The following is a 26,738-nucleotide window of genomic DNA, read 5'->3' as shown; positions in this document are numbered from 1 at the left end:
TAACTGCTCACCTGCCTGCCTGCCCAATGCCCCTAACTGCTCCCCTGCCAGCCTGGTCGCCCCTAACCGCCCTCCCCTGCTAGCCTGGTCGCCCCTAACTGCTCTTCCCTGCCGGCCTGCTCACCCATAACCTCCTCTGCCTCGGCCCCCACCACCGTAGCTTTATCCGGAAGGACGTCCAGAAGATATCTGGTCTAATTAGCATATTACCCTTTTATTAGTATAGATTAAAACACAAACCAAATCTATGTTATGTACATCAACATGTAGTAAAACCATATAAATACATGGATATCATAAACACAAAAGTCAGGAGAATTGTTTTTATTTTTTGGGCATGGAGATGAATACCTATATGTACATATTTTTTATATATACACAATCATCTTAAATATTGTACAGTAATTGGGGGAAAAAACCTCTTAGTAGAGGATGGATAATGAAATTGAAAGTAGGAGAACAGGATATTAGATGAGGATGGCTTCTGCTACCTAGAAGATAAAATAATTAGACTTTGTAATTGATGTGAGTGGTGAACAGGAAGATGGAATTTAAGACTGTTCCCATGTTGCTGGGTGACTTGGTGGATGATAGAAGCATTGACCAGAATAGGGAAGATGGTCTTGGATCTGAGAGTGGGCAGGAGAGTTCACTTTGGGTCATGTTGAGTATGAAGACATCTAGGTTATCTGAGACATCTAACTGGAGAATTTAATAAACATGAAAGAACCCAAATGGCTGATGCATCACAGACATGTCAAGGTTGAGATAGGGAATCTGCAATTCATTGGTAATAGTTTTTCTTTAAAGTATGAGTTTATCCAGGAACACACAGCCTTGGACAGAATCCACAATGATCAGAACATACGTGGTGCCCAAAAGTACTGGATAGATAGATGGAAGCCAAAATGAACAGAATCTCTCAAAAGAAACTAAAAGGTATGGTCATCAGAATGGCAGAAGGAGAATCAGAAGATTTGACAGAGAAACCACGGCATTAATAGCAGTTTAAGAAAAAGAGAGTATGATGCATTCAGCTACCACATAACAGTTCAAATAAAAAAGATTTGGTAGGTGATGAGGCACATTGCAGATTGTGCTTCTGGTTTAGCCTTATACAGGCTGCTGACATTGGACAAGATGCCAGCTTTCTCTCCAAGACCTTGCCCTCTCATAAATCACACATGGCCTTCTGCCTGGGATGTTAGTACTGTGGTCATATTGTGACCATTGCCTGGCAGTCTAGGCATCACTTAGAGGTATCCCCTCATTCAAGGTAGAATAGAGATCAAGTTTTTGTCCAACCTCTTGCAGCAAACCAAGCGTATAACCCTTGCAAGATACTTCACTTCTCTGGACCTTCACTTCTTCATCTGTCCTAGATCAGCCTTAGATAGTCCCCTCTCCACCTCCAGTGTTCTAGAGTTTTTTAAATAATAGGGTCATGGGTACAAACTCCTCTCAAATAGTTGAAGGTAGTTTTGTGGGTTTACCTTAAGACAGCGTTATAGCCTGGGTTACTTCTAGGATTAACAATAATGTCTTAGTCCTGTGTCCTCATTAGCTGAACAATAACTATAAAGTTCTCCATGATCTCAACCCTGTGTGCTTTTGAAGTAATTTGCTGTGGCTGCCCTGTTGCCGTGTCTGGACAGCCTAATTATGTGTCTCAAATCCTCCCCTCAGATGGAGATAAAGCAGAAGTCCTTGGTGAGCCTGGGGAACGAGGCAGAAGAAAAACGCGGGTCAGAAGCTGCTGAGGCAAACCCTGAGAGCCTGGGTGAGTGTGCTGACTCTAGTCATTGGGCCTTCTGTTTCCATTTCATAGAAAACCAGTGACCTGTCTTCTAGATTAGTTTCATTGAAGCTGTGTTGACCTAGGGAACGTAATACAGGTGCTAAATGTAGTTTCCAAGGATGTAGAAACTTTCTTTTTTACTTCTTTCAATTATTTCTCTTAGGAGGCATCAGGTGCTTTTGGAACTACATCTTGTTAGGTTTTGAAAGTGTGCTGACATTGAGCTCTGGCCAGGTAGACATTGAGCCCTGGCCGGTAGGTCAGTTAGTCGGAGTGTCGTCCTGTACACCAAAAGATTGTGAGTTCAGTTCCAGGTCAGGGCACATACCTAGGGTGCAGGTTTGATCTCTGGTTGGGGTGGGTACAGGAGGCAACCGATGGATGTTTCTCTCTCACATCAATGTGTATGTCTCTCTCTCCCCCTTCCTCTCTCTCTAAAAATCAATAAAAATATATCTTCAGGTGGGGATTTAAAAAAAAAAAAGCCCTGGCTGGTGGCTCAGTTGGTTGACTGTCATCACATGCACCAAAAGGTCGTCGGTTTGTTTTCTGGTCAGGGCACATGCCCAGATTGCAGGCTTGATCCCCAGTAAGGGGCCTGTAGGAGGAAGCTGACCAATGTTTCTCTGTCTCTCTCTCCCTTCCTCTCTCTAAAGTCAATAACTTTTTTTTTAAAAAAAAAGAAAGTGTGCTGACATTGAATATTCAGTGAAATTAGGAATTACTGTTAATTTTTAAAATGATATCATGTTTGTTTGTTTTTTAACTCTTATTTTTAGAGAAATATACTGAAGTTTTTGAAGTTGAAATAATGTGATGCCTGGAATCTGCATGGCAGTGGGGAGTGGGTAAAACTAGATGGGACTTGGGTTAACTATTGAAGCTAGGTGAGGGGTACAGGGAAGAACTTTATACTGTTTTTTCTCTTTCTCTCTCTCTATATATATATGCTTGAAATTGTCTACAATAAAACTTTTTCAAGTGTGCTGATAGTGCTGGGAAGATTTTGGTTTATATAATTAGATAAAATTTGATTCTACTCTGTTAGTAAATATGTTTTATCACTGTAATAATGGAAGTATTTCTTGTCCTAAATTGTAGAGTTTAAATAGGTCATTTTCTCTCTAAAACTAGGCGACAAGTTTAATTTTGACTTTTTCCCCATGGTCTTTCTTGCTTTTTGCATGTAGCAAAAGAATGTATTCAGAAGAGTCTTCTGTTACTAAAATTTTTGTCCATGGGTATAAGTTCAAAAGAAAGCTGTGACAAGTTGGTGACTACAGATGAACCTGATCACCATCTGCAGCCACTTGACAAGCGCCAGAGGACTAGCTCTGTGGTGGAAGAGCATTTCCAGGCCTCGGCATCTCCCACGGACACAGCGCCCCCTGCTGCGGGAGACAGGAGTCCTGGCTTGGACGTCCAGCCAAAGCTGCTACCCAGCAGTGGCCCCCCTGCCACAGAAGTGTCCTCTGCCACAGCCGAAGAGCCCTCTTCACCTTCCACTCCCACTCGGCGGCCCCCCTTCACCCGAGGGCGACTCCGGCTGCTCTCTTTCCGGTCAATGGAGGAGGCCAGACCAGTGCCCACAGTGAAAGAGAAATACCCTGTGCTGAGGGATGTCATGGACTTCATTAAAGATCAGTCACTCTCCCACGAGAGGTGAGCCAGGCATGACCTTCCTAGCACTTTCTTTTTTCAAGCCATAGGTAACTAGTCTACTCAAAGGCTTGAAGTTCATGTTAAAGATGAGCAAGTAATGCTTGAAGGATAGATCAAGATTGGTTTTAGAATGTTAAAAAAATTGGTAATGTTTTTCTTTTCAACAAGTATTTTTTCACTTAATATTTGTATTGTATGTAAATTATATCTCAATAATGAGTAATGTACTGTTAGGATAAGAAAAGAAACATTTCTTTTGGTAGTTGCTATTTATAAATTTGTCTTATTTTAACCCTGGGAGAAATTTGAATTTGATATTTTCTGTCAAAATTATTTGTCAGTAGGCCAACATCTCTGGAAGTATTTCATGTTTTAATTTCCTACCCTAAGAATGAAGGCTTTGTCTCTATGGGGAAGTAAAGATGTACCGAGGTTCCTTCTTAATTAATTTTTTTGTATGGGTTGTTGGGCTTCTGGACGGTGTCAGCTGATCTGTAATGTTGGACTAAAAGTAGCAAACAGATATTGATATCCTGCCTGAGTGATATTTCTGATACCTCACAATAGTATTTCCCTTGTATTAATATGGCATCAGAACTTGGGCGGGGGTGTGTTTTCTTTCTGTCCCAGCTCAAGCGTTTTCTGGGTGTTCCTGACTTGAGTTCTGTCTCCAGTGTTGTAAAGGTTCTTTCCTTGAGAAAAGCCCAAGCCCAGAGCATCCTTGAAGTCCTGAGGATAATTCAGTATTGTGCAGAAGCCCTGGGGCAGCCGCATTGCTTCCATCCACCTTATATACTTTTCCTGTTGGAACTTCTGACCTGCCAGAAAGAGTTCACCAAGTAAGTACAAACTACAAGTCTTCAAGGAAAGTGAGCAGGGGTTGTTTAAAGAAATCTTCGTCTTCTCTAATTAATAATTCCATCATTTCTATGTAAGAAATAAATTTATGTTTTTGGTCAGTTCTCTCATTCTAAGGGAATTTGGGTTCTATCCTTTTAGTAAGTAAATACCAGGAACGTGTTTATTTCTCCTGATGAGTTTATATTTTACCAGACAGTGAGGATTATATTGCCATTTCCTCATGCTCATTATTTGGCTCCTGGAAACTGTGAAATCAATGTAATGCTCCTTTCCAGTAATGATACTGATCTAAGTACCTCACCAGGTTTTGCTAATATGCACGCAGTAAATACTTTCTGAGTGTTGACTGTGCCAGGTGCTGTTCCAGGTGTTGTATATACATACAGCAGTGGACATGGCATCACTTAGCTGTTTTGATTTGGTGTAAGACTTCTTACGCAAGTATATGGAGGGAGAAAAAAGCAAGGGAGTTGGTGATTGCTAAGATGTGATTGGTCATGGGATCTTAAGCTGCATATGGAACAAAAAGAAAGAAAGCATGATGGGAATAGTAGATAGTGAGCATGAGACAGCATCATGGTGGGGCTTCCTGGGATTGAAAATGCCATGTGGAAGTCCCAGAGCAGGTGAGCAGGATGAGAGGTTGTGGTCAGAGTAGGATGCTCTGAAGTGAGGATTTCAGAGATAATGCCATTAGTGTGATGACAAGGTCAAGGAAGTGACTGTCAGGCGGGGATGGCCAAGGGGATAGAGAAGATCACTGGAGGTGGCGATGGCAGAGAAACCAGGGACAGAGGGACTGGGGCATCATGCCCATGGATGTTGAAGTCTCCGAGGTGACAAGGATCAAGGAAGCAAAGACAGTGAGCTTGGTGCTAACGGCATCAATGGAGGGAAGCTAAAGGGTGGGCACAGCTCCGTGGAGAGGATAAAAGGAGGTAATTTGTGAAAAATACCTGACAGAGTATCTGGCATTCAGGTAGTGGTGGGAAGGTGGTTCTTATATTAGCAAAGGAAGATTAATTGTGTTTCCTTACTCCTGTGGCAGCCCTCTTGACCCAGGCAGATGGACTCACTTGCTGTTTTGTCTGTTATTTTCTGAAGTTATTATATTTGTATTTACTTACGTTTCTGTGCCACTTCATTGTTTGCTTCTTCCTAGCTCTTTTTCATGTCAAATTATTATTAAGTAAATGATGTTTTGACAATTAAGTCATCGATGATTTCCTCTGTTTCTAGTTATTTTGGACACTTGGAAGGCTGTGGTGCAGCTCTACACAAAGAAATTCGAGACACTTACTATCGATTTGTCCTCTTTATGGTCAAAGCAATTAAAGGATTTAGTAGCATAAATGACAGGTACTGTATAACTTTGTCATTTCTAAGGAAAAATTATTTATTCTTTTTCTGATTTTAAAATCAGTGTTGAAAATGTAGAAAAGTACAAAGAGTGAAGTGAAAATAACCCCTAATCTTACCATCTAGAACTAATTGCTAATGTTCACTTATTAGTATATTTTCTCCCAGCTTTTATTCTATATGGGGTGTACAGTTTTTAAAAGGAATGGGTCTTGGTTTATCTAAGAATTTATAACTTGTTATTTTTAGTTTTTCTTATATTGTATACAATTTTATTTTATTATTATTTTTTTTAAATATTTTTATTTATTTCAGAGAAGAAGGGAGAGAGAGATAGAGAGATAGAAGCATCAATGAAGGGAGAGAAACATTGATCGGCTGCCTCCTGCATGTTCCCCACTGGGGATTGAGCCCACAACATGGGCATATGCCCTTAACTGGAATTGAACCTGAGACCCTTCAGTCCGCAGGCTGATGCTCTATCCACTGAGCCAAACCAGCCAGGGCGTATTGTATACAGTTTTAAAACAAATAATAAAGCCACTCCCCAGTCTTCTCCATAGTAAGTGGTTTGGACATAAACCTTAAATCAATGGTTCTTCTCTATATCTAAGTTGCATAATCTAAGTTGGGGCTGGCCCTGCTCTTGCTATTTATTGAGAGGTGATTTTTACTAGTCAGTCCTTTACCGTTAAATGTCCCCTATGGTAGTCCTGGCAAAGTGGAAATCTTACTCTGTGCTTTTGGAACTCCTGTTCTTTGAAGAAGGTTCGTATGGAGTATGAGAAACTTCAGAGGTGACGATAAGGAACCCAGACCAGCAGTCTGGAGTTCCCCTGTGCTTTCCACTTCAATCAGACCAGCTCCCTGCCTTTGTGTCTGTTGTCTCTGTTGGTGATGCGCAGCTTTGATAACTTTCACTTTTACGGCCTCTTTAGGTCCTTGCTGCCTGCCTTATCTTGTGTTCAGACAGCTCTACTCCATCTCTTGGATATGGGTTGGGAACCCAGTGATCTCACCTTCTTTGTTGACATTCAGTTACCAGATCTCCTCATGAAAATGTCACAAGAAAATATAAGTGTTCATGACAGTGTGATCAGGTAAGAGCATAGTCCCACACTCTGCAGTTCTTAGAGGTGAGTGTGAAGTTCAGAGATTGCATGTAGCAGAGGGGTTCAGAGCATGGCTCTGGAGCTGGGCTCTCTGCAATATCCTGGCCTTGCTACATACTAGCTGGTGACCTTGGGCAAGTTAGTCACTCTCTCTGTGCCTCAGTTTCCTCATGTTTAGAGCTGGAGATAGTAATGGCACCTACCTCACAGGATTGTTGTGAGGAATAAATGAGTTGGACCAGTGCCTGGTACATGGTTGTGTATGTAAGCTAGTTGGTGGTGGTTGTATTGTACACCCAGAGGATGAGGATTCTCTGCATTTTTGGAATAGTATAGCTTGTTAAATTGAAGGATTCTTATCTGTATTTTTTGTTATATGTATATGTGGTTTTAGCCACTATAACATCTTGCACATTATAAGGACTTAAAGCATGAGAAAAAAATAGTTTGCGAAGGGTTTTTTTCCTTTCCACTTTTAATGAATGTCTTCCCACACTGATCAAGCTACCCATTAAGCACTCATGTGGGTAGAAAAGAAATGAGAAGAGAATGGGAGAAGAAAAGCAAGAGGAGAGAATTAGGAGGAAATAAATGAACGAGTTAACACCAGAACAATTCTCTCAGAAGAGATATTCTGGGAAAAGCAGATAGAATTCAAGCTGTCTCTGTTTACCAAACCTCAGCCATGGCTCTGCTATCAGAGGGCGCTCCTGGCTGAGAGGGGACACAGCACAGGGGCCGTCACCTGGCAGTCTGCTCATTGTTTCAGGCTTTGTCTGCACCTACGTGATGAGTCCTTGGGTGGGACCACACCTGGCCTCCCAGTCCCTGATAGCACCTAGCTTAGAGCTCAGTTTGAGCAGGACTTATGTTAATTTGTTGGAACACGTGAATGGACAAATGTGTATTTGTTGCCTGGTAATTTATTTTGCATTTTCTGTCGAGCAAATCATTTTGTATTTAAAATTCTGGTGACTAAAACAAACTGTAAACTGAAATAATGGATATTTATAGTTTTGCAGCTAAAGGGCCCATGGATTATCTGTATGAATTTCTATTTGAAATGAGGAAGCTGAGGACTAAGCTGAGTACTTTGTTAAGATCTTGCAGCAGCTAGTGGGAGAGTTGAAGCCCCAGGGTCTCCTGATTTCCTTCTCATGCTGATCCCACTAGGGTGTGCTGAGCATGACCAAATAAGACTTTTTAAGAAAATCACTTCTTTTGGCTCCAGTGCCTGGCACATAGTAGGTTGTCAAGTAGAATTATGCCATGTAGGTACAACCTTTTAAGTTCTAGTTCTTCAGCCATTGTAGTCTGCCCTGGAAAGGGCATCTCCCTTTTTATTGGTGTATATTTATCAAGCATCTGGAAAATCTTGGGATTTTGAAAAGCAAATTGACCTCTTCCCCTGAGTTTAAAAATACCCCATGTTTTAGACCCATGGGACACAGTCTGCTAACCAGCACTTTCTAGGATTGTTGGAAGAGGCATGCTTTTCTCTCTTTTTGTCCTTCTTTCAGCCAATGGAGTGAAGAAGATGAGCTTGCTGATGCCAAGCAGAATTCAGAATGGATGGATGAGTGTCAAGATGGCATGTTTGAGACCTGGTATGAAAAAATAGCCCAGGAAGATCCAGAGAAGCAGAGGAAAGTAAGACATTTCAACTAGAGTAATCTAAAGTGATTTGCTAGGAGTTTGGAGAGGCGAGTCTGCCTGGGGGAGTGCAACAGGCTCAGGGGGCAGGCAGTACCTTAGTGCAGCGTTCGCCAACCGGTAGTCCCTGGACCACTGGTGGTCCGTGAGGTCCGAAAGGTTAGCGACTGCTGGTTTAAGGAAACCTTTGGGGCAGCAGTCGCCAACCGGTGGTCTGGGAGGTCCAAAGGGTTGGTGACCACTGCCTTAGTGAGTGCACTGTCACCGAGTGTCGTCTTTACCTGAGGGGCCCTGGATACTGACTTGACCACACTCAGGGTGTGGCTCTCTCCCATAGAACTAGATTCACAGAAAAGGGGCTCATGAGGCCAATTTATTAATTTACAGTGAGAGATGGAATTGCTGAAGGCCCTGACCTCTCCTGTAGGCAAGCAACATGGGAAGCCACGTTTCAATCAGGTTGCCTGGTGAGCATGGAAGCAGCCATGTGGACATGGAATCAGAATTACATGATTCAGATGTGTAAAGGCACTAGGCTCAGATAACTGCATGTCCATCTCTCCACACTAGGTGTTAATCTGTCACCACCACATTGTGCCAGGCATCTGCTGCCTCAGATTCATTGGTTTTCTTAGTATTGTATGCCTACTATGTGCCAGTTACTTTGCTCATATAGCACTTCTGTGGTGTTTGGATGGAGCACACCAACTTGGCCTTTGCGATTTTTCTCTGTATAGTTCTGTAGTTCTAGAGTGACTTGGCATATTTGCTCTGATCTACTACTGTATGGTGACAGTGACTTATTTCCCTTATTTCTAAGCTATAAAGATAAACCGTACTGTAGCCTCTAGTTACTTTCCAGTAAAACAATTTGTTCATGAAACAGTGCCCTTACTATCTCCCCAGAAGGTTTTTCTTTTTAAGTGTTAGTAAATAATGCTTCTTTTACAGTTTCCTGTAACTGTGAACACTATCCTTGTCCAACCAAGTACCCGAGCCAGAAGGCTGGATGTCGTTCTTGACCCTTCCCTTTTACTGATCCCTATATCCTGTGGGTCCCCTAGAATCCTACTTCTGCCTCCTTAATGCCTTTCAAATCTGCCCACCTTTTGTAGTCTCATTTACTGCTCAGCCCAGCCCTGTGAACCAGAAGGTCACGGGGTTGCTTTAACAATATCTGTTATGGTCAGTTTCCCTATCCAGTCTTGTCCCCTTCAATCCAGTCTTCACATAATAACCATGCTCAAATCTTATCACGTAAGTCTTCTATTTTAAAATGGTCGGTGACTCCTTAAACTAGCACTGGAGCACTTTGTGGTTACCCTTTCTAACCTTATCTGGTTATTCCCCATCCCTGCTGTAGTCTACATACTGAATATTTGCCACTTTCTTGAGTCTAGCTCCCTTTTGCTTCCTATAGAGCTTATTATTGCTTCTATCTGGCATGCTCTCACCCTTAACCCCACCCAGCTAATACCAGTTTGTCCCTCAGGTCACAATTGAGGAATTATCTCCTTTGAAAAACCTAACACCCATTGATATCCCTCTTCTGTGTTCTCTAAGCCTCCTGAAATGCCTATCAAAGCCCTTATTTTATTGTATGGTGTCATCTGTTTGCTGGAGGGAATTCCTAACTAGACACTAAGCTCCTTCATTTCCTAATCCTAGCACCTAGTACAATGCCTGGAATATTTTAAGTACCTATTAAAGGATGGATTGATTAATGAATAGTGGCCATATCAGAAAGTCTATTGGATAATTGTGTTTATTTCACCTTACAGATGCACATGTTTATTGCTCGATACTGTGACCTGTTAAATGTGGACATCTCTTGTGATGGGTGTGATGAGATTGCCCCCTGGCATCGCTACCGGTGCCTGCAGTGCAGTGACATGGATCTCTGCAAAACTTGCTTCCTAGGTAAATTCGAGGGTCTGAATACGCTGTACCCAAAAGGAATAATTGTTTCTATTTTCTGTGATCTTGTCCATTTTTAGATTCTCATTGTAACTAAAGAATGAAAATACTGCCCAGTAGTATTCTCTGACTTGTTAGCAAATATGAGCCTTATCTCCCCAGCTGAATCGTAGGTTCCAGAGCTCTGTTACCTTCATCATGCTGGATGTAGGCACTTGATAAATACTCAGGACCAATGAATGTACTTTCAGTTGAGTTTCCAGGAAATTAGTTTTCCTCTGAATCATGCAGTTTTAGAAGTAGTAAAATACACATACACAAAAAGCAAACTTCAAAAATTCTTGAAACTCTTGACTTGTAGCTGCTGAGGTAAAACAGACCAACAGTAGGGAGCAGTTGAGTGCTCTTAGTTGCACGTGGCCCAGTGGTAAAAGATACAGCCCCTGCCCTGGAAGGAGACCGGACATTTGTGCTCTAGTACAAAAGTGTGCATACTGAGTTACAGATGAGAAGTACAGATTATTCTGGAAACATTGAGAAGTAGCAGTGATCACTGCTGCAGGGAAGCCTTGTGGAGGAGGGTGAATGTGAATTGGTCTTTGAAGAAAGTTAGAACTGGGTGATGTGAAGGAAACATTGGAGAGTGAGTGCATCACCATCCAGAGCAGAGCAAGTCCAGTGCCAGAGGAGTGAGCATCTGTACCATGCTTAGGTAGACATGCTCAAGTGTCCAGCTGAGTGATGGATTGAGACAGGTGGGGCTCAGATTGTGGGCCCTGAGATACTAGGCTAAGGAATTTGAATGAGTCTACAGAGATCAGGGAAGGTTTTTCAAGCAGAATATTAACATGATCAGAGCTATGCTAGAGGAAGGTGGTTCTGTCCATCTGAGTTTCCCTTAGGAAGTCGATCACAGCGGTGACAAGGGGATTAGCATCTGGGCTAGGGTTGTGGCAGTGGGAACAGAAGTGGGTCAGGCGTGAGGAGCAGTAAGTAGAGTCTCTGGCAGTGTTTGGAGACCCACTGGATTAGAGTAGGAAGGAAACCAGAGCAGTCAGTCAGTCTCTTGTGTTTAACATTCTTTCTCACTCTGGGGTTATGAAGTCTGTTTTAATCTCTGATTCTGAAATGAAAAGGTAAGAGCAAAAACCTGGTCACTCCTCAATGCTTATACCAGGAATACACAGTAGATGCTTAATATTTGTCAGAGGACGGGTCATGGTAGGTAGCTCACGAATGGGCACGTGGACTTGTTTCTACCAAACAGTGGTCATAATGGAAATTGGTCGTCGACTTGATCAGTCTCTGCTGCGCTGGAAAAGGGAGTCAGTCCACGGTACCATTGATAAGACGTTCTGTGCGGAGAATATTGTTCATTATATGCTCAGAACCACTGGGCAGAATTCCTCATCTCCAGGAGATGCCTGTGGCTCCTAATGTCCTGATCAGTGAATTGGGAATAGCTCTGCTTCTGGGGTTGGTTTAGGTTTGGAAGCAGCTGTTCTAAGAGCCCTTTGCCCAATCCACCTCACACTGATATTTTTCTCCCCAGGTGGGGTGAAGCCTGAGGGTCATGGAGATGACCATGAAATGGTCAACATGGAGTTTACCTGTGATCACTGCCAGGGTTTGATCATAGGCCGGAGGATGAATTGCAATGTGTGCGATGACTTTGACCTTTGCTATGGATGCTATGCAGCAAAGAAATATTCCTATGGGTATGTCTCAGATGTCCTCTAACCCTGTAACTTTTTTTTCCATGTATTCCTTGGCTATTTTTTATAATTTAAAAACCTTTTATTATAAAAATTTTCAAATATACCTACAAGTAAATAAACTAGTACTAGTACAATGAATCCCCATAATACCCATTACCCAGATTCAGCAGTTAGGAAGATTTTGCTTTGTGTGCTTAGCTTATTCCTTCCCTTTTTTTGTTGTTGTTGTTAAAGTATTTTCAAGCAAATTACAGATCTTAAATTATTTCTTTTCTACATACTTCATATCCATGTCTGAAAATTATGGGCATTTCCTTACATTACCAATATGCTGTAACTACACCTACAAAATTTATCAGTAAGGAGCTCTTACATCTTCTGGTTTTCATAGACAGTTTTCTGGGGGTTGTGAAATCCTGAAATGATGTATACAATGTTTGTGTTTATTCATTTTTCTGGGTGAGGACATATGTTTACCTTTAAATTTTTAATAATCATAGCCTTAGAGGTAATGAATGCTCAGTTGTGACCATGCACGTGCTCTCCTGAGGCACTGTTCTCCTTTTTGGAGCCTCACAAAAGGGTGTAGGCCTTAAAAATGTCTTGCCTTTGCAGCCATTTGCCTACCCACAGTATCACGGCCCACCCGATGGTGACCATCCGGAGCAGCGACCGACAGAGGCTCATCCAGCCCTACATCCACAACTATGCCTGGCTGCTCTTTGCCGCCCTGGCTCTCTATAGTGCCCACCTGGCCAGCTCAGAGGAAGTGGATGGTGAGAAGCTGGATCCCCAGGCCCGCAGCTGTGCCGTCACCCTGCGGAGCCAGTGCATGCAGCTTGTCGGGGACTGTCTCATGAAGGCTCACCAGGGAAAAGGTGATTGCTCCTCATGCGCAGAAGCCAAACCAAACCAACCCTCAGCTGCTTGTGAAGGAAAAGCCCAGCAGAAGTGAAACACTCTGCTCTGTTCAGTTTTCTACAAAGCAGTGCTCACCCTGGGGTAGAACTTCATTTTGAATTCCCAGATGCATTTGAGAGAAATGTTGGCATTAAAGTAGCAGTTTCTCAAACATAAGTACATGAAGATGTAAAATAAATTAATAATTAAAACTCTGATGTCTGTGGATGAAGTATTTCATATCTGAATCTATCAGACTTAACTTTGCCAAAGGAATTCAGCCTTTTTTTAAACCTGGAATGCAAATCTACTCCCACACAACTATTCTAAATGAGAGCTATTTATAACTAAAACAGTTTGACTAATAAAATCTATAACTAAAACAGTTTGACTAATAAAGTCAATATCTAGATGATTTTGACTTTACTGAGGGGAGCTAAGAAGAAAATAACATGAATATTAAACTTCTGAGACATTTAAATTCTTTGCAGAATAATGGACTCCCCATTCTAGTCAACACTGGGGAAATCAGGCCTGTAATAAGAAGCAGGTGGGCAGTCTCAGTGCTTCAGAGCTATTTTGCTATCTGACAGTAGGAATTTAGAAATCTGTTTGTGTGGGGCTACTATGTTACTGTTGATGATTTTCTAAATAGACAATCCTATTGTATCTATTGTTAATAAAGTACATGTATCCCTCACTATCCAAACTTTTGGTGTGTGAAATCAGAGCTGAATAGATTTAGATAGCCAGAGAGGTTTGTATTGAGTACTCCTTGGTTTGGTTTTTAGAGAATTCAGTCTTTTATTTCTATAAAGTAGCTAAGTGGTTTATGGCATTTGCAGGAAATCACCCTTTTTATAAAACTTTTAACGATTCTCTCATTTGCTTCCATGCAGGTCTTAAAGCTCTAGCTCTTCTTGGTGTATTGCCAGATGGTAACGCTACTCCAGGAAATCAGGCCCCACCAGTCGTCGTGCCCACCCGAACGGCAGAGGAGCAGCTGGAGAAGGAAGCTGTCCGGACTGCGGAGGAGCTGGCAGATGCAGGCCCTTTTGTGCACTGCAATGTAAGTAATGATTCTTTACTGCACAGGTTGAACAGAGAGCCATTCACACGAGGGGCAGAGCAGAGAGGTTAAGAGCACAGACTCGACTCAGATTACCTGGGTTCTGATCTCTGCTCCATCAGACCTTGGGCACATTACCACAGTCTCTTCGCTTCAGTTTTCTCATCTGTAAAACGTGGCGATAATAATACCTATCCTATAAGGTTGTTGTGAGGATTTACATACATTATGTACATTGAGTTAATGTATGTAAAGTGCTTAAAACACTGTTCAAGTAGTTCCATGTCAGTGCTAACTACTCCTCTTACCTGCCTCCTAATGGTTTTTATAAGGATTGAATAAGATTATGCACCTAAGCCCTGGTTGGTTTGGCTCAATGAATAGAGCATGGGCCTGCAGACTGAAGAGTCCCAGGTTTGATTCCAGCCAAGGGCACATGCCTGGGTTGCAGGCTCAATCCCCAGTAGGGGGCGTGCAGGAGACAGCCGATCAATGATTCTCTCTCATCATTGATGTTTCTATCTCTCTCTTCCTCTCCCTTCCTCTCTAAAATCAATAAAATATATATTTAAAAAAAAAAGATTATGCACCTAAAAAGATTAGTTTTTGGCCCATGGTGAACCCATCCCCAGTAGGGGGCGTGCAGGAGACAGCCGATCAATGATTCTCTCTCATCATTGATGTTTCTATCTCTCTCTTCCTCTCCCTTCCTCTCTAAAATCAATAAAATATATATTAAAAAAAAAAAGATTATGCACCTAAAAAGATTAGTTTTTGGCCCATGGTGAACCCACGACCCTTCGGTGCTTGGGCCAGTGCTCTATCCACTGAACCACACTAGCCAGGGCAAGCATGTCCTTAATTTTTCATGCAAAAAGGTATTTCAGGCTTATCTTAGGCTTTCCCTGCCTAGAGACTGGAATAAGCCTTTTTCTAGGGCATATTTTTTTCCCCTTGGGCATTTTTTTTCCCTCCCTCAATTGTCTCCACCCTTTGGTGTCCAGCCTCTGACACAGTTTCTTAAAAAGCTTCAGTTTCCAGCACTTTCCCCATAACAGAACCTACATGTCCCCACTACGCTGGCCCTAAGGACCACGTCCCATTTGGGCCTTGAGTACAAATCACTTGTTTAAACTCCCAGGTGTTTCTAGCCAATTCCAGGCCATATTAAGGGTATCTCCCCTCCCTTCTCCCTCCAGTGACTAGAAATGCTTTTCGTTTTAAACAACCAAGAAAACAACCTCAGCCAGAGGCTTCACCCAGGGGATTTTATCTACAAGGGCCCCAGGCCAGTAATGAGACTAGGTGCTACTTATGTGCACTGCAGTGGCATTTGGGAGTCCGGTAATAACAGGAAAGAAGATCCAGAGTAAGATGATTAGCCAGAACTTTGGAATTCTGTTGTTTTTGTAAAGGGCCACATGGTACAGAGAGTATGGTTTTACAGGTCTGATTTTCAGAGGGGGTATTTTTAACAAGGCAAATGGCTCTCCCAGCCTCAGTCCCTTCTTAGGATGATCTTATAATCACTTTTTCTACGGAGGGGATTGAGGGTAGGATTGATGTTGTGGTTACTGTATCTAGAGAGAGGATGATAAGCAACGGCCACTGGGAGATGTCAGCATCTTATGGCATTTGGTGCTGTACAAAACGCCATTTTTGGATTCAAAGCGTCCTGGCCTCCCCAGACTTCTTGGGGTGCCTTCACCACAGACTTCCTGTATGACCTACTTTCCGTGTATAACCTGTGTGACAACAGGGAGAAGCACCCCGCAGGCCTAGGGAGTGCAGGTGGTTTTGGGGTGACACAGTGACTCCTGGAGAAATTCAGGCTGAGGGCTGCCACCCTGCCAATCTGGGCAGCTCACCACCAAACTCCTGAGCCCAGAAAACCGTCGCAGCTACTCTAAGGGCCCCTTACCAAGTCTACTTGCCAAAATGGAATTCTCAAAAGTTGTAAGTCAGTGCTGTGTGCTAGAAGGAAATTTACACCTTTGTTTTTTTTCTTTTTCCCAAGAGAACTTTCCATACTTGGCTTCTGAAAGCCAAATAGGATGTATTAAAGGTTTTAATGGAGCCACTGCTTATGTGATTACAGGCTCTGACTGAGGGACATTGGGAAGATGTTTGTTGGATGTGATACAGTGGTTACTATCTTAGAGTATAGACTTATCATTAGAAATGAAGGACATTTTCTAATGGAATTCAGAAGTATTTTAGTGTGTGAAGGCTGATTGGTTAATGATTTAAACATTTTTTTTAAATCCTCACCCCAGGATATGTTTTGAGAGAGAGAATATAGATGTGAGAGAGAAATAGCAATTGGGTGCCTCCCATTAGCACCACAACCAGGCATCAAACCCGAATCCTAGGTATGTGCCCTGGCTGGGAATCAAACCCATAATCTTTTGGTGTACAGGATGATGCTCCAACCAACTGAGCCACCTGGCCAGGGCTGATTAATGATTTTAAAAGTTGTGTTGTAATATTAACGAGTAAACTTTTGTAGTAAGAAACCTTAATTCTTTTACACTCACCATTTTGATTTTAGGGAGAGAGTGGTGTTCATAAGGAAGGCATACCTTTGGATCACAAGCAGAGAAATAAGGCAGATGAAAGTGGGTCATGCCAGACTCAAATTTCAGACTCTCCTGCTGATGCTACCACACCTACAGGACTTTCAGGTAAAGACTGTTTGACCATTCTCTTGAGCTCTCTCATCTTAAAATACACACATACTCATCCCTGAGCTATTGGTTGCACAAGTTAAAATTGGCCAACAAACCAAGGTGCATGGTTTCTTAGTTCTGTATCAGATGATACTGATAATACTTCAAAAGTCATCTTTCCGCCCTAGCCGGTTTGGCTCAGAGCATCGGTCTGTGCACTGAAAGATCCCAGGTTCAATTCCGGTCAAGGGCATGTGCCTTGGTTACAGGCTTAATCCCAGCCCTGATTGGGGCATGTGCAGTAGGCAACCAATCAATGTGTCTCTCTCACATCGATGTTTCTCTCTGTCTCTTCTCCTCCCTTCCACTCTCTCTAAAAATCAATGGAAAAATATCCTCAGGTGAGGATTAACAAGAACAACAAATTAAAATATACGTCATCTTTCCTTCACTTTGCCTGCTTTCCTACCTTGTTTATTCCCTAATTTACTGAGTGCCTTCTTTGTGCCATGTACTGTGCTAGACCCTGGGGATGAAACAGAGACCAAGCCAGACAGACACATAGCTCCTGCCCTTGTGAAGCTTAGTCTGGGAGGGTTTAAGGCAAAGGTGCAGGTGACTGTAATTTGAGGTGGAATGGGATTCTGGTCAGCAGAGAGGGGTAACACCTCTGCTGACCAGGTGGTTGAACGTTGACCTATGAACCAGGAGGTCATGGTTCAATTGCCGGTCAGGGCATATGTCTGGGTTGTGGACTCGATTCCCAGTGTGGGGCATGCAGGGGATAGCTGATCAGTGATTCTCTCTCTTCATTGATGTTTCTATCTTTTTATTCCAATGGCATGGTATGTTAAAAGGCAGTTAAACACTGTGAGCACAAAAGAGCAGGGCCAGGGGAATGTGGGTTACAGAAAGGATGGGAGAGAGAAGAGTGGGTGGGCTCTACATGTAATATGGCGATTAGGGTAGGCCTCCTTGACCAAAACATACGTGTTCAGAAATAAGTTTTTAAAGTCCCAGCTTTGGCCCTGGCCAGTGTTCTCAGTGGTTAGAGTGTTGGCCTATGCACTAAAGGGTTGTGGGTTTGATTCCTGGTAAAGGGCATGTACTTGGGTTGCTGGTTAGCTCTCTGCCCCCAGTCAGGGCGTGTGCGGATTCGCTCTCCACCCCCAGTCAGGGCATCTCTTTCACCACATCGATGTTTTTCTCTCACTCTCCCCATCCCTCCCTCCCACTCTCTCTGAAAAGCAATGGAGCCCTAGCTGGTTTGGCTCAGTGGATAGAGCGTCGGCCTGTGGACTGAAGGGTCCTAGGTTCGATTCCGGTCAAGGGCACATGCCCGGGTTGTAGGCTTGGACCCCAGTGGGGGGTGTGCAGGAGGCAGCTGGTCAGTGGTTCTCTCTCAACATTGATGTTTCTGTCTCTCTCTCCCTCTCCCTTCTCTGGGGGAAAAAAAAAAAGGCAATGGAAAACAATATCCTCTGAGGGAAATCAATCAATCAATCAATAAAATCCCAGCTTCGTTCTGTAGCAGCACAGGCACAATGCAGGGGTTTACTTGCCTCTTTGTACATACATAGAAGCTGACAAAATCTGAAAGTTTGGTATTTTACAACTCAGATGCTGAAAATTCAGGAGCATCATCTCAGAAGCCCGTCGAGGAAAAGGCAGTTACTCCAAGCCCTGAGCAGGTGTTTGCTGAGTGTTCCCAGAAGAGGATTTTGGGGTTATTAGCAGCCATGTTACCTCCCTTAAAGTCGGTAAGAGACAAATGGCATTTTCTTTTTAAAAGAGCAGTGGTGTTATACATAGAATAAAAGTGTTTTGTAAGCCATATACTAAAACCAACTCTTAATAGCAGTCATCTGTGTGTTCCTGAGGGTAGGGTTATAAATTAGAAGTAGGATTGTAAGATGATACCTGAGAATGTATTTTATAATTGATTGTACATAAGCCATTTATGAAAGATATTGCATAATTCCTTTGGCACGAGGACAGTTGTAAATAAAACATGAAGGGAATAGAGTCTTTAGTTGGTGATTGTATGTGGATTTTGTATTGAACAGATTTTTCTCCCTCTCTTAGCAGGATCCCACAGTCCCCCTGATAGACCTGGAGCACGTCCTCCCACTCATGTTTCAGGTTGTCATCTCAAACGCAGGCCACCTGAATGAAACCTACCATCTCACGTTGGGTCTTCTTGGCCAGTTAATAATCCGCCTTTTGCCGTCAGAGGTAGATGCCGCAGTGATCAAGGTCCTCTCAGCCAAACACAACCTATTTGCTGCAGGGGACAATTCCATTATGCCAGATGGCTGGAAGACCACCCACCTACTCTTTAGCCTGGGAGCTGTGTGTCTGGACAGGTAGCCACCCCCACTCTACTCTATCTTGGTGTTCATTTCTTTAAGTCAATGGTCTGGTTGTTGATTAATATCAGTGTGCTTCAGTGCAGTTGTCCAGGAATCTTTTGTGGGAATAGAATTACTTTTATTAGCAATGTTGTCATCAGACATTAAACTGTGCTCAAAACCCACATTAAAACAGCTGTTCAGTCTGGGCACTGTCTGCTGATTCAACTCTCTGGTTGGTTTGTTTTTCCTGAGAGCAGTAAGTGTAGGCTTTAGGGCTGAAGAAAATAGATCCGTTTTCATTATAACCGTAATAATCACAATACCAAATTTGTAAAGCAGAAATGAAGACTAAAAATCATCCTGGCTCACACCATATTAAGGATGCTGGTTTTTTTGTTTGTTTTGTTTTCATATATTTTTATTGATTTCAGAGAGGAAAGGAGAGGGAGAGAGAGATAGAAACATCAATGATGAGAAAGGATCATTGATCTGCTGCCCCTGCATGCCCCACTCGGGATTGAGCCTGCAACCCAGGCATGTGCCCTGACTGGGAATCAAACCTAGTTCATAGGTCCGCGCTTAACTACTGAGCCATGCTGGCCAGTGTGGCTCGGTGGTTGAGTGTCGACCCATGAACCAAGAGGTCGCCAGTCCATTCCATCAGGGCACATGCCCGAGTTGCTGACTTGATCCCTGATAGGGGGTATGCAGGAGGCATCGATCAAGCTTTCTCTCTCATTGATATTTCTATCTCACTACCCCCTCTTCTTTCCTCTCTCAAATCAATAAAGACATATAAAAAAAATAAAAGTAGATTTAAAATATATATATATACTTCTTTCCAACAACAAAAAGAAGTAAAAATAAATAACAAAATATATATACATATATTTCAAGCTTTTTTTCTATCATGACTATGCACAAGCACACAAATGTGTATAAGTTTTTATAGAGATTTAAAAAAACATAGCTGTAGACAATATGTAAGTAACAGATCTTGATCCTCCCCACCCCCCACTTACCATTATATGAAAAGCATTATTCTGGTAGTTTTTAAACTAACTAATGGACCCTAGCCGGTTTGGCTCAGTGGATAGAGCATCGACCTGCGGACTAAAGGGTCCCAGGTTCAATTCCGGTCAAGGGCACATGCCCAGGTTGCGGGCTTGATCCCCAGTGGGGAGCGTGCAGGAGGCAGCTAATCAATGATTCTCTCTCATCATTGATGTTTCTATCTCTCACTCCCTCTTCCTCTCTGAAATCAATAAAAATATATTTAAAAAATACTAATGAGTGGTTCTTTGGTATGCTTCTGGATCTCCTTGGAGTGTAGCAAACTTTGCTGAGTTTAATTTGGAGCTTGTGCACTAATAGAGCTCTTGCCTTCCAGCCGGGTGGGTTTGGACTGGGCGTGCTCCATGGCAGAGATCCTGCGGTCACTCAACAGTGCCCCATTGTGGCGCGACGTCATTGCCACCTTCACAGACCACTGCATCAAGCAGTTGCCTTTCCAGCTGAAGCACACCAACATCTTCAGCCTGCTAGTGCTGGTCGGCTTTCCCCAGGTATATCCCTCTGAAGGCCTGGCCACCTCTTTCTACCTTCAGCACACACATCAAAGTCTCTATAGCATATATCTTTGGAATTTTCCCCCTGTTGTATAATCACCTTTATATAATATTGATATATTTTTAAGATTATGAGATGATTTGTTTAACTTGCATTTTCAACAGTTTAGTCATTTGATTCATTTTGCTAACCAGTAGTTGGCTTTGAATAATAGTAACTATAATATAGTAAATTACAAAGCACTTCAAAGTACAATTGTTTTTCACTTTGGCATTCATTTTAATCTCATTTCTAATCTTCATATCTCTCAACTGGTTGGGACAAAGAGGACTGTGAAACCATGGCTTCTTCATCCAGCAAGCATTTAAACCAATTCTTTGCCAGGCCTGTGTCAGGCTCTGGACTTGGAGATGAGAAGAACCCCATCCTTGAGTGCTTCTTGAAGTCAGGACACAGCAAAAGGGACTGAACTTGTGTTTAATTAGGTACTTTTTCCTGTTTCTTTGTGCTATTGATTTGCTTTTTCTGTCTCTCTCTTTCATGTACTAGGTTCTCTGTGTGGGGACCCGCTGTGTTTATATGGATAATGCCAATGAGCCACATAATGTGATCATCTTGAAGCACTTTACTGAGAAAAACAGGGCTGTGATCGTTGACGTCAAAACCCGGAAAAGGAAAACAGGTCCTAATCATAATTATTTCTTCTAAAAATGGAAGAAAGTTGTGTAATCTCTGCATATGTTTTATCGTCAAATTGAAACAAGGTTCCATGTGCACTTGAAGAAAATGTATGTACTTGTGTTGTTAGTGGAGTGTCCTTTTGACAGTATTTAGGTCAAGTCAATTGATAGTGTTATTCAAGTCTTCTATGTTCTTAGTGATTTTCTATCCTTACAATTACTGAGATAGGAATGTGTTGAAGTTTCCAACTGTATTTATGTGTATGTCTATTTCTCAATTCATTATGGAATGTCCCTTTTTATCTCTGATAATATTCCTTGTTCTGGCTATCTACTTTAATATTTATGTGGCCTCTCTAGCTTTTTTTTATTACTAACATTTGCATGGCATATCTTTTTCCATCCTTTCACTTTAATCTACCTGTGCCTACATTTAAAGTGGATTTCTTATAGATAGCACATAGTATAGTCTTCGTTTTTAATCCAATCTGACAACCTTGCCTTTTAATTGAGATGTTTAGACCGTTTACATTTAAAGCAGTTATCAAGATAGTTGAGTTTAACTCTGTTCTCTTCCTGCTTTTTAAAATTATTTGTCTCATCTGTTCTTTGTGCCTTTTTTTTCTTATCTTCTGCCTTTTGGATTGAGTTTTTTTATTTATTTCATTTCATCCCTACTATTGGCTTGTAAACGATATTTATTTATTTTAGTGATTGCTCTAGGATTTACAGTAGTTTACCTTCAAATAATTTTTTAGTGGTTAAAGTACAGTTTATAATGTTCACCATTAACTCGTCATAGTCTGCCTTCAAATAATATTATACCACTTCATGTATAGTGAAGACACGTAGATTTTATATTTTTATCCCCCACCCTTTGTGCTACTGTTGTCACAAATTTTACTTCTACATGACATAAACCTACCAATACATTATTTTTGTTTTAAAAAGTCAGACATTTTAAAAGAGATTTAAAAATGAGAAAACAATGTTTTTCATGTTTAGCCACATGTTTACTATTCCTGGTGCTCTTCATTCCTTTGTGTAGGTTCAAATTTCCATCTGGTATTTTTTTTCTTTGGCCTGGTAAACTTCCCTTAACATTTCTTGTAGTGAAAGTCTGCTGCTACAAAATCTTTGTTTTGGTTTGTCCTACCAAATCAAAGAAATATTTATTTTGACTTTATATTTGAGAGATAATTTTATTAAGCAAAACATGCTTGCTGAGAGGTTTTCTTTGAATATTTTAAAGATATTGATCCATTTTCTTTTGGTTTGCATAGTTTCTGCCACAAAATTTGCTGTCATTTTCTGTTATTCTGCATAGTGTGCCCTGTGTGTGTGTGTGTGTGTGTGTGTGTGTGTGCGCGCGCGCGCGCGCTCAGTTCCATTCTGAATTTATTAATAGTTTTGGTTTTATAGCACTTGGTTGGGTAAGTGTTTCCTGGCCAGACAGAATATCCATTCTCATAAAACATTCAGGTAAAGAAGACACAAATTATTTGCATACTCCTGTTTAAACATTTCAATGTTCATAATCCCATCAACCCTTTCTTTGGTAAAACCTTTATGTTCTCTCAATCTAATTGTAGTCCATGGCCAGGGCTTCATCGGTGGATTTTGGTACCACAGTTTGTCAAGGAGTCCAGAAACTTCTCTTCTTCACATTCTGGCCATTTTATCCACTTTAGTGCAAAGACTTTGGGTCCCCAGGTAGGGGTTGAGTCAAGGGACCTGGTCCTTTTGTCAGCCTTCATCTTGATTCCTCTCCCAAACCATTGCTCTAAGCAATTGCAGGTCAGATTTCTCATTATAATCTTTGAATCTTGGTTTTCAAAATGTCTCCAAACCAGGATAAATAAAGCAGACTTGTTTGGGGCTCTTGTTTGGGGTCCTTTTGGCCTGCACCACCTTGTGTAGTACTATGTTAAAATCTTTGCTTGAACCCCATCAATGCCCATTTTATTCATATCTAGTCATCAAGGGTATAGGTGTTCATGCACTGGGCCAGGGCTGCTGTGGTTGGGGTTGCAGCATTGGGCTCAGTGACATGGATTCTGGGCAGCTCCATCAGCTGAGGTTAACATAGGCAAAGACTGAGGGAGTTCTTAGTGACAAAAGCTTTGGGTGTCCCTGATAGCCACGAATGCTGCTTGGGTCCTTGGTGGTGAAAGCTGCTGGGGTCTTCTGCTCTCCTTTTCCTTCAAAGGGAGAGATCACAGCTGAGGGGATCCCTTTTGGTGGCAAGTTATTGCCATAATGTGTCTTTTTTTCTCTGATTGCTTTTAAGATTTTTTCTCTTAATCATTGGTTTTTAGCATTTTAAAAATATTTTTATTGATTTCAGAGAGAGGAAGGGAGAGGGAGAGAGAAACATCAGTGATAAGAGAGAATAATTGATTGGCTGCCTCCTGCACGCCCCCTACTGGGGGTGGAGTCCACAACCCGGGCATGTGCCCTGACTGGATCAAACCATGACCTCCTGGTTCATAGGTCAATGTTCAGCCACTGACCCACACCAGCTGGTGGTTTTTAGCACTTTGATTATGTTGTACCCTGGCATGATTTTCTTTGTTTCTTCAGCTTGGGGATTTACTGAACTTCTAGCTTGTGGATTTATAGTTTTCATCAAATTTGGAAACATTTTAATCATTATATCTTCAAATAGTTTTTTTGCCCCCCACTAGGACACTTCCACTCTCACTCATGGGAAGACAAAATATTCCCAGCGCTCCCTGAGTTCCAAGAATTGTTTTGCCTATTGTTTTTTGGTAGACTTTTAAAAAAACTAATTTGTTTCCTATGTAGATAATTTTCTCTCACATTTGTGCAGATCAGTACTCAGCCAAAGACTCCTGAGAAAATCCATATCTCTCTCTCTCTCTCTCTCTCTCTCTCTCTCTCTCTCTCTCTCTCTCTTTCTCTCTTCCTTTCTTCCTCCCTCTTCCTCTTCCTCTCCATCTCCCTTCTCTGTGATATTCTGCCCCATAAATTCTAGCTGCCTTGATTTCCTTGAATACTGACATCTATCTCCTCAGTTCATTGAGACTGGTAGACTCTGCTTGGATTTTCACTCCTTGCTCTGCAGCCTGGAAATTATCTTTAGACTAGAGGCCTGGTGCACGAAATTTATGCACAGGTGCGGTCCCTAGGCCTGGCCAGCAATCGAAGTGCGAGCGCCTGGCATGGAAGGGCAGGTCCCAGCTGACCTCTGGGCTCTAGACAGCATCTGGGCCCCCAGGCCCCTGTGCACCCCTCTCTGCCTGAGTCATGGCACCCAAGTCCCCACGCAGAGATACGGTGAGCGCAGCCCAACACCGCGGGCCTGGGCACAGCATGGGCCTCTGGCCGCCCAGTGGTGCCACACGGAAGCCGGGCAGGCAGCACACTCTCTCCCGGCCAGCCTCGCAGACCGGCTCCTATGCAAACCCACGGGGAGGCCGACCAGCCCCTGCGGTCCCAGTGGCTCACCCAGAAGAGGCTGCGTGGGTACGGGGCGGGCACCTGAGCAGGGGTCTTCCCTGGCGCACAAGCCCTGGTGTCCCGGGGGAGGGTGGCAGGGGGAGTGAGAGTGAGCTCAGTGGACAACCCGCATTCTCACCGCACCTCTGTCCCTGTCACCCTCGCCCCCAGGTAGCCAACGTGAGGTCTCAGCGTGTCTCCCAACGCCCACTGTGTTCTGCGCCACACCCTGGTGGTCACACATTATAGCAAGCGGTCGAACTCCCGGTCTCCTGGTTGAACAACCAATCGAGGGGGGCAAATTTGCATATTAGGCTTTTATTATATAAGATAGCCAGAGCTATTGGAGGGCTTACCTGGTTTTTGTCCCTTCTCTCAGGGATCATAGTCTTGTAATACCTGTTGTCCAATGTCTCCAAACCATTGTTTTCATATATTTTCAGTGTTCTGGTTATTGAAGGTAGAAGAATAAATCTGATCCCTTAGTCTTGCTTGGAAGTGGAAGTCTCTTGTGTACTATGTTTAAGAACAACGTTTAACAACCTTTGTCGTCTTTTGGAGGAAACTTGTTTGTGCACAGTAATAGGAACATTAATTTCCTCTTTCAGTTGCTTGGTGAATAGGTGGCCCAGTACCATTTTTGTTCTCCCCTGAAAGCTGGCCTTAAATATAACAGCTAAGTTGGAAACCGGGAGATTTTGGGGGCTTGCATTTCTTGCTTCCATAAGGCACATTACTGGGGAAGAAACTTAGCTGCAGGAGGCATTAACTGTACTTTTGATGCCTTCTCTTCCTGCCTGACATCACCCTTCAGTGAAGGACTACCAGTTGGTTCAGAAAGGAGGAGGACAGGAATGCAGTGACTCTCAGGCCCAGTTGAGCCAATATTCCCAGCACTTTGCCTTTATCGCCAGTCACCTTCTGCAAACCAGCATGGACAGCCATTGTCCTGAGGCAGTGGAAGCAACTTGGGTCCTGTCCCTGGCCCTCAAAGGATTATATAAAACACTAAAGGTAATGGTGAGCTTCTTCCATTTGCTACTGAATTTGGCTGTGATTTAACATCTGCAGGGCATTAACTAGGAAGAAATGCCATCTGGTTTCAATGGAGGCTTAACTATAGGATTTCGATTACTTTTAGAGATGGTTGGGGCCTTGCACAAGGATAGCTTTAAAGCAGAAACAGAGGTTTCCTGATAGTTGGTTTTCTGTAGTTTTTCAGTACTATTTTATGGGACCACTGCCTAATGGGCACAGAACCCTGGAAGATGAGAAGGAAAATGGACTGAATGTTTTTTCACTTTCCTCTGAACCATAGGATAAGAAGGGAAGAATAAAGGGGCAAGCATCCCATGGGATCTTTGAGCAATGTTTGTCAGTTGGGGTGGGAGGAGGCAGACAAGTTAAAGAGCTGGGCAGTAGTTGGTGTGGAGATGAGAAGCCTTGACTTAAGGGAAACATAGTTCTTCTGCTTTCTGAGGGGCATGGATGGGGAGGATGGGGTCACTTTAAGATGATCTTCCCAACAGAATTAGCCATAAAACAAGGATTTCATTTAAAAAGTTTGTTCCTTGACTTTGGCAGCACTGGCGAGGAAGCCATGGAAAGACTCAAGCACCACAGGGAGACTGGATTAGAGAGCGTTTCCGCTCTGGCCCAGCCCTGAGAATTTGTAGTTTTAGGATTGACACTGTGCATCCACTGCTTGTTGATATCGTGACATTTATCACAATCTGGTGTGGTTTTAGTTGTTTGCATTATAGTAGGTGAGAGAACATAATAAACTCCCTGATGGCAGAGACCATTTCTGTCTTTGAATCCTTCATTCAATGCCAGATAGAACTGAGTATGTAGTTTTTAACTAGAAAGAAGGTCCCTGATCTCATGGAGCTTACAGTCTAAACTGCAAGAGAGACAACAAAGAGCCTGCAAGGAAAACTATTATGAGTCAGAAA

At 42.6% G+C, this 26,738-nt stretch overlaps 1 protein-coding gene across 2 annotated transcripts in view; it reads left to right on the top strand.

The window, feature by feature from the left end:
- The window catches only part of ZZEF1 (zinc finger ZZ-type and EF-hand domain containing 1), a 108,391-nt gene that overhangs the window by 62,770 nt on the left and 18,883 nt on the right, over nucleotides 1-26,738 (top strand). Inside the window, exons 28-43 of one of the 2 annotated variants that reach the window (XM_079799071.1) lie at nucleotides 1,687-1,780; nucleotides 2,989-3,460; nucleotides 4,135-4,299; nucleotides 5,561-5,680; nucleotides 6,619-6,780; nucleotides 8,313-8,442; nucleotides 10,227-10,365; nucleotides 11,915-12,080; nucleotides 12,696-12,958; nucleotides 13,880-14,049; nucleotides 16,601-16,733; nucleotides 18,339-18,478; nucleotides 18,807-19,084; nucleotides 20,463-20,637; nucleotides 21,191-21,323; nucleotides 25,598-25,797. In XM_079799071.1, coding sequence (XP_079655197.1) covers nucleotides 1,687-1,780; nucleotides 2,989-3,460; nucleotides 4,135-4,299; nucleotides 5,561-5,680; nucleotides 6,619-6,780; nucleotides 8,313-8,442; nucleotides 10,227-10,365; nucleotides 11,915-12,080; nucleotides 12,696-12,958; nucleotides 13,880-14,049; nucleotides 16,601-16,733; nucleotides 18,339-18,478; nucleotides 18,807-19,084; nucleotides 20,463-20,637; nucleotides 21,191-21,323; nucleotides 25,598-25,797 — 2,940 coding nt within the window. Of the gene's footprint in view, nucleotides 1-1,686; nucleotides 1,781-2,988; nucleotides 3,461-4,134; nucleotides 4,300-5,560; nucleotides 5,681-6,618; nucleotides 6,781-8,312; nucleotides 8,443-10,226; nucleotides 10,366-11,914; nucleotides 12,081-12,695; nucleotides 12,959-13,879; nucleotides 14,050-16,600; nucleotides 16,734-18,338; nucleotides 18,479-18,803; nucleotides 19,085-20,462; nucleotides 20,638-21,190; nucleotides 21,324-25,597; nucleotides 25,798-26,738 lie in introns of both variants that reach the window. The other variant, XM_079799070.1, reaches the window with a different exon arrangement.

Source organism: Cnephaeus nilssonii (genome assembly GCF_951640355.1).
Source record: "Cnephaeus nilssonii genome assembly, chromosome: 19".
In the NCBI taxonomy this organism is placed as follows: Eukaryota; Metazoa; Chordata; class Mammalia; order Chiroptera; family Vespertilionidae; genus Cnephaeus; species Cnephaeus nilssonii.
This window is presented reverse-complemented; position numbering and strand designations above follow the sequence as displayed.